Raw genomic sequence first — 7284 nt, 5'->3', positions numbered from 1 at the left:
GATCGGAAGCTCCGTTCCTCGATCGGAAGCTCCGAACGTGTTGATCGGAAGCTCCATTCGCTACGTGTCAATTCGGTCCACATGCAACCACACACCTGTCACCGACAGCCATCGGAAGCTCCGATCTCCTTGCTTCCGATGTGGTTCCGAACTCACCAAGATCGAAAGTTTCGATCCCACTCGAATCTTGGGACCCTCCAAACCATTTTCGAGTGTCCTGGATCCATTTCTGGACTCCGTTAACCCTTCTAGAATTTCTTTAATCATGTTTTACTTAATCCAAACATAATTACACGATTAAATACTTATTAATCGTTAATTCTGGATACGGGCTACTACATTGAGGAACAGAGAGATCCCGATGGTGAAAGTCCTATGGCGCAACTAATTGGTTGAGGAAGCTACATGGGAAACAGAGCAGGATATGTGAACACGCTATACTGAACTGTTTGGTAAGTAGAATTTCTAGGACGAAATTCTTTTAAGGAGGGTAGAGTTGTAAGGTCCAAAAACTCCACTAGCTTAATCGCGTTAAATTAATTAAATTATGTGATTTAATGCCTGCTATTTAGAAAATTTAATTGTTATGTTTAAGTATGTGTTAGATTTTAATGCCTGAAATTTTATGTGATGTGATGTGATTTTTTTAAAGTTTTCATGTTGGTAATTAAGTTGGGTCGTAGGGATGAGGCTAGCCTTTGAGCGAGTTATGAAAATTATTTTAATTAAATTTAATGGATGCAGTGTATTTTATTAATAGAGAGAGTAAAATTTTCAAAGGACTTTTAATTGTAACTAATGGGTCGTGTTAGGAGCCCATTAGTCACAAAACGATTTAAGCGTTCAAAATTCTCTTTTCTCTCATTTGAATGCTCTATTATTCTCTCAAGTTCTCTCTCGCTCAAACAGTGCGATCCAAGGCTAGGGTTCTTCATTCTCAAGCTAGATCGTCCCATCGATCATGTTAATTCCAATCAATCAATTCAGGCAAGTTTTTATTGATTTTGAAACCCATTCAAGAATATAGATATTTCAACGTAAAAACCCTAGGTGTTTGATTTGACGATCTTTGCATGTTTCTTGAAGAAAATTTATGAGTATGTCGCTTGATTGTGATACGTGAAGCATTCTTGATGTCTTCGGTTCAAGTTTATTGAGTTTTGAATGATTTGAAGACAAGAAATCAGATTTTTTGGGCAAAATTTTGAAGGAAGATTTTTGATGAAAGATCTTTTGGATTTATTTGTGTAGTGGTGTGTGTTATTTTAAAAGTTTTCATGATGTTGAATGGTATTTTGATAGAAAAGTGTTCCAAAACATTGCGGGTTTTGAGAAAGTGCAGAAAAGATCAGATTTTCGGAGAAGAGACGCGACGGCGCGCCCGCGCAGCTTGAAGTAGTTTGGTCGCGCCTGGGCATCACATGCCTGTGCCCGCGCAGCGCTTGCGCAGGTGTGCGAGTGTGCGCATGCGCTGCCTAAGAAGCGCGCCCGCGCCATCTGTTCGCACTTCCCACCCCTATTTACGTGTTTTTTGGTCCTAAAAATCATGATTTTGATATTTTAATGTATTTTAATTATTTTAAGAATGTTTGTGGAAAAAAATTAAAGTTTTCAATGTTCGGGACGGACGGAATGCCTCACGTGGATCGGTCAAGCTATGTAATGCATGTTATGTGACTTTCTCTTGAAAAATTAAATCTTCATGAAATGGTTTGAAGTTTGTAATCATGTTAAGATCACAAGAAGTTTTACGAGCATGATTTTACGATGATATGAAACGTTATGATATGACAAGATGAATGTTATGTTGCATGAAAATGATTTGATGATGTATGTGAATTTGCGGTGGCAAAACGAGACGGAAGATACAGGGTTTTGGATTTTCGGGATGAGCTCCGAAAGTGCCTTCTCAAAATACGTGCTCAATGATACAGGGTTTTGGACTTTCGGATTGAACTCCGGGAGTGCCTTCCAAAAATATGTGCTTAATGCAGGATTTTGGATTTTCAGGATGAGCTCCGAAAGTGCCTTCCCAAAATACGTGCTCACACGATGATTGCCGCAGATGCATGTATTTCATCACTTATGATGCTAAGTTTTACTATGTGTTTATGTTATGTTATACACGTTGAATTTCATGTTTTTTATGAAAAGTTTTTACGCATTTCTTGCTAAGTAGCGGGTAATGCATGAGTGCGAGACTTATGAATGAGTTTTGTAAAAACAATTTTATGTTTTGATGGGAAAACAAATTTTGAATTTTAAGTAGATGACCATGTTTGGAAAAACCTTTTAAATGTTTATTTTATTATTGTGAACTTTTAATATGCTTATTTAATAAAGAAGATGATGCTTCTGCAAAGTTTATTTTTCTTCAAATTTTTTTTAATCTTCAAGTATGTATGTTTGAGTAACGCTCCGATGGGAAAATTGGGACGTTACAGAGCATATATTGCGAAAACGTTTGGATAATCTATTTGGAACAAAACAACAAGCTTCAAAGATCGAACATATGTTGCGAAAATGTTTGGATAATCAAAGAAACAGAAAAGGGATCGTTTTAAAAAGGTAATTAATTTTATTTTTTTTGACAAATCCAGAAGGCAATTCATCCTGAAATTGCAAAATAACCTAACTATTTCTCACCTTAATAAGCCTTGAGTTAAGGTTTATCGGTTTGAGAGGAGATTAGATCGGATACCTCGGATCTTCCTCTATAACCATGGTTGTTGCTTATGATTTGTATATTGTGCAAAAAACCAAGTACCGTGCGAAGCGATCATGCCTCAGGGTTAGGTTTGAAACGGTGGTTTGTCCTTTCTTTAAAATGATTTTTATTTAAAAAAAAAAAAAAAACAAGGGTATTATGGTCATGATATCAAATTCTCCTTGTTTAATCCTATTCATAAAAATCAAACCAAACATAACATAATTTATAAACACATATAACAAATCATCATCTATCATGTTTTAAAATCATTTATTTACTAATAATTCAATAATCTCATCTTTCGAACCAAGCATGACCTAACTAATCTAACATGGATTGCCTATACAAGCATAGAAGCTAAGTTGAATTGTTTTAACATTGAGGTGACTTGAGTGAGCACCACTACTACCTCAGGAACGAATGGGGTTTCCAATCACGGTGGGTCATGAGAAATAGAGTCTGCTTCTGAAGCTAAAGAAATATTCGAATAATAGAGAAAATGATTCCCAATAGAAATGACATGGAAAATAGTGAATTTTAACTCCATATCAAAATAAAAATGCCAAGATGATTATCTTACAACACTTTTTTATCTAGTAGATGAGAAATCAACATCATCATTTCAACTTAGCAATGCTAGTACTATTTGTCCTTAACCTAGTGTGTGTACACAATATATAATTATAAATGGTAAGAAGTGTACTTTTCTAAATACATAGCATTCTCAATAAATAAAATAAAGAAATGCTCAAAATAAAAAGAAATATTATCAATGCGACCACACTGTTAGCATCTACCATTCATATTTGTGTGGGTCCAACACCAAATGATCCACCGTAGATGATAGAATCTCCACTACACGTGTTACCAGCCTTAAAAACACACATCAATCAATAAATACTCCCATAACTCTCAACTTAAGACATTTTATGAGCAAAATGTGAGTTTCCACATATTTTGACTTTGAATAGTGGGCATTCGAATGCCGACATCATCATTCTAATAATTGAAGGTGCTTAGCTGTGTCTTAATGAGCAAAATGTGAGTTTCCACATATTTTGACTTTGAATAGTGGCCATTCAAATGCCGACATCATCATTCTAATAATTGAAGGTGCTTAGCTGTTTTAATAACATTTGACAGACACTTCTACTGATACAAAACAAAACAAAACAATAATATAACATGAATTCCCCACTTCCCCTACCTTCCTCCTCCACTTCTATCCATCCATCTAATCCTAATGTACAAGACTATTAGATAAACTCAGGAATTTAACATTACCGCTTCGAGAACATTACAAGGATCAACATCGACATCGAAACTACAATCTTGAAACCTGAAGTCTCCCACAAATTCGGCTTTTCAATGCTGGGAGGTATGCCCTGCTGCTTGGCTGCCAATTGATCTCTGAGTTCCTTCAACGCTTTATCCCTTCGTTCTCCCATCTGCGGATCATGCACAAACGAGAGTGTCGACTGTTAATATACGTGTTTGTGCACGTAGCGTACAAGAGATGGTAGAGTAGTATTACTCTTTGGAGCTTGCGAGTTTGGGCTCGTGCCTCTTGGAGACAGAATTCTAACTTGAGAACTTTTTTTTTCAACTCCTGATCGGCTCTGCGGTGCTTCTCTAGCTGACAGATAAACAAGATAGGGGGTAATTTGACGTGTAAGAAACAAGTAAGAGATGAGTCGAACTGAGTGTGGTTACAGCAAGAAAGAAAGTAGAACACGGAAAGACCTGAGATTCAAGCTCTTTAGTTTTAAGCTTTGAATGGGCAGACATAATCCTGATTTCATCTCTCAGCTTACATATTTCATCGTCCTTTATGCACAAAAGCTTATTGATCTTTTCAAATTTTTTTGGGGAAACCTCATCCAAAATTTTACAAACCTCGTGATTTTTACTTGCTCCAGTCATGGCCAGTGCTTGCACGATCTCATGTTCGACTCTCGATACTTCGTCTTTAAGTTGCATTTGGGAGAATTCTCTTGCCCGCAGATCATTCTGCAGAAGATCTAATTGTTCTCCCAGCTTACCCACAAGACTTTCATGATCCTTCAACGAGCTGTTCTTTTCTTCAAGTTCTTTCACAAGTGCCAAACACTGTAAATGTGCTGACTGAGCAGATACTGCACTCGCTTCTGCCGTTTCTTTAGTAGATGAAAGCTGTAATCTAAGATCATCCAATTCCTTGACATACTGCAGCAAATAACAGCAATAAGAAATTTGTTGCATTACTAGGGAGTACAAACAATTATCCCGAAATAATAACAACAATAAGAAATTTGTTGCATTACTAGGGAGTACACAAAATTATCCCGAAATAACAACAGTAGCATATATTATATATTTCAAATTAAGTACTCAAACAAAAATGTGAATTAAGCAATTTTTTTAATGCAAACAAGGAAAAATAGAAAACTGAAGATAAAATTAAAACACTGACCACGTAATATTAGTGCCAGAAAAACTTTAACTTGGAGTGCAATAAATGAGATAACTGCTAATGTATACATGCACACATGTAAATTAGAAATCGAGAAAACATAAGTCCAGAAATAAAAAACAATAATTTCTAAAGCAAGCACATTGAAGGACATAAATATATGTTTAAGATCCCTCTTTTTGTCAACTAAAAAGAAATTAAAAAGGAGGCAAGATCCTAAAATCATTCAAACCACCAAACTTGTATTCAAGTGAGACAAATCTCAATCAAAAACACATTTGAATATGATTCCCCTTATAAAATGAAACAAAAAGGAAAATCCAAAAAGAAACGCCTAAAGATGAGCAACGCTAATTCTGCCAATAGATCTATAAACTATAACCCACAAAATCCTCGCAGAAAATCTCAATTCCATACAGCGTCAATGCTAATCTGAAGTAAAAAACAGGACAACATCGGAGTTTTCTTCATGCCAAAAATTAGGACTTTAGCAGAGTACCATCTCAGCAGCAGAAATGGAAGCCTGCAGCTGCAAATTTCTCTCCTCTAAGCTCTTCTGCAATCTCTCTCTCTCTCTTTCCGAGTTCATAGCTTTAGTTTCTGCTTCCTGATAATTACAAGTTAAACTTTTAAGAAAACCAGAGAACCCACGAATTGCAGAACAATCCCTTCAAAGGAACCAGAAAACAAAATTATAAAAACAACTATATATATATATATATAATCTCATTCACTGCATGCAATTAAGCGAACAAGAATCACTCTCCATACATGTCTACTGAGGGTTTCCTTAGCAAAAGACTGCTCCTGAGAAGCCAGGCGGCCGCGTACCTCCTTGAGCTCGGCCGCGAGTGACACCACGTTCCGCCGGAAACTCTGCTTCTTCTCACTCAGATCCTTCAGCAGCGGATCCACCTCTCTCACCACCGCAGCCTTGGATGAAGATGGCGGCGGAGTCTCCGATGCTAACATCACTCCTACGTTTCTTGAAATCCAAAGGAGTAGAGTTTTTTAATTAGTTCACTACTCTAAGGAAAGGGGCTTAACCCCACTCACAAACATTGCCGACTGCATGTGAACACGTTGCGACACATTTTCAAAAACTCTACTAATTGAAATACAAGCCTAGCCATAATTTCATCCCAGTTGACTATTTTATTTTATTTTTCCTCGCAAAGTGTCAGTAAGTACCCGTTCAAAAATTCAAAATTTGTAAAATAAATTTGAAGAAATAACAAAATACAGATTTGTTGGTTCAGACTTTGGAAATAGCACAAAATTAAAAGCTTCGAATAAATAAACCAGCAAATGGTTCAAAACTTAAATGGGCAAGCGTGATTACAGAGGGAGACTCTGATGGGTACACGAGAATTGACGTGACTGCAGAATTTAATGCACCGATTCAATTCTTATCCACTAACAAAGCAAGAAAAATTACAATTAATTGGATTTAATAGCGGCTTAGCAGTAATTGATTCGTCGCGGAGATAGATGGGTTTACTCACCTCACCGGACAAGGATCTACGGCTGGGGATAGAATTGGTTATTTGGAGGAATCGATAGTAATTTCAAGACAAAGGTGTCCGAAGCTGCGGTTCGGATGTGTCGAGCCTCGGATGTCGCGAACAAGACAAGATTCGAACCCGGTTCGGATTGACCTTAGCGCGGCAAATATGAAATTTTTGGAAGCAGCAGTAAAAGTTTATGGAGTGGGCTGGGCTGGGCTGGGCTTTATTGGATTCGTACTCGGAGGCCCATTTCCTTACAACTTTGTATATGAGAAAGAGACAGAGTCGGGTCTGGTCCCACAAAATATCATCCAATTCTTTTTTTTTCTTTTTTTTACCTTTAAACTTGTAACTTTTTGCATATTAAGAATGTCACTCATTACAATGTTAACCAATCAATTTAAAAAACTTTAGACACCAAACAAAAAAAATGCGGGAGAAGAACAAACAAACTTAACTAAAGATGCGTCATAACATTGATCGTTCTCCTAATATGAGAAATTGAAACAATATTAAGATCAGACGTTAAAGCTTTAAATTTCAGAGCACAAAGGCAAGAATAACATCCATTTTTCGTCACTGGATTGTCCATTTTGGTCAATATATCCAACTAA

At 36.6% G+C, this 7284-nt stretch overlaps 1 protein-coding gene across 5 annotated transcripts; it reads right to left on the bottom strand.

Annotated features, from left to right (window-relative positions):
• Nucleotides 1–3741: 3741 nt before the first annotated feature.
• LOC140863050 (nuclear envelope-associated protein 2-like) lies at nucleotides 3742–6798 on the bottom strand. Of its 5 annotated transcripts, none has more exons than XM_073266164.1 (6): nucleotides 6668–6798; nucleotides 5934–6147; nucleotides 5662–5769; nucleotides 4454–4915; nucleotides 4245–4346; nucleotides 3742–4158 (listed from the first exon to the last, which is right to left on the bottom strand). In XM_073266164.1, the coding sequence occupies exons 2-6, from the start codon at nucleotides 6132–6134 to the stop codon at nucleotides 3991–3993; spliced, it is 1041 nt and encodes a 346-aa protein (XP_073122265.1). In that variant the 5' UTR covers nucleotides 6135–6147; nucleotides 6668–6798; the 3' UTR covers nucleotides 3742–3990. The 5 variants fall into 5 exon arrangements, with proteins under 5 accessions (XP_073122265.1, XP_073122266.1, XP_073122269.1 ...); XM_073266165.1 differs by lacking the exon at nucleotides 6668–6798 and adding an exon at nucleotides 6505–6569; XM_073266168.1 differs by lacking the exon at nucleotides 6668–6798 and having other exon boundaries at nucleotides 3742–4188; nucleotides 5934–6495.
• Nucleotides 6799–7284: the final 486 nt, after the last annotated feature.

Source organism: Henckelia pumila, chromosome 4 (assembly GCF_033568475.1).
Source record: "Henckelia pumila isolate YLH828 chromosome 4, ASM3356847v2, whole genome shotgun sequence".
Taxonomy (NCBI): Eukaryota; Viridiplantae; Streptophyta; class Magnoliopsida; order Lamiales; family Gesneriaceae; genus Henckelia; species Henckelia pumila.
The sequence above is the reverse complement of the archived record's forward strand: the minus strand, read 5'-3'. Positions and strand labels throughout refer to the sequence as shown.

Bases quoted from the DNA above. Each gene is read 5' to 3' on its own strand.
- LOC140863050 (XM_073266168.1), bottom strand. From the start codon at position 6,134: ATGTTAGCATCGGAGACTCCGCCGCCATCTTCATCCAAGGCTGCGGTG. The intron at 5,770-5,933 runs GTATGGAGAGTG...TGTAATTATCAG, and splicing joins AGGAAACCCTCAGTAGACAT to GAAGCAGAAACTAAAGCTAT. The intron at 4,189-4,244 runs GTAATACTACTC...GTATATTAACAG, and splicing joins AAACTCGCAAGCTCCAAAGA to TCGACACTCTCGTTTGTGCA.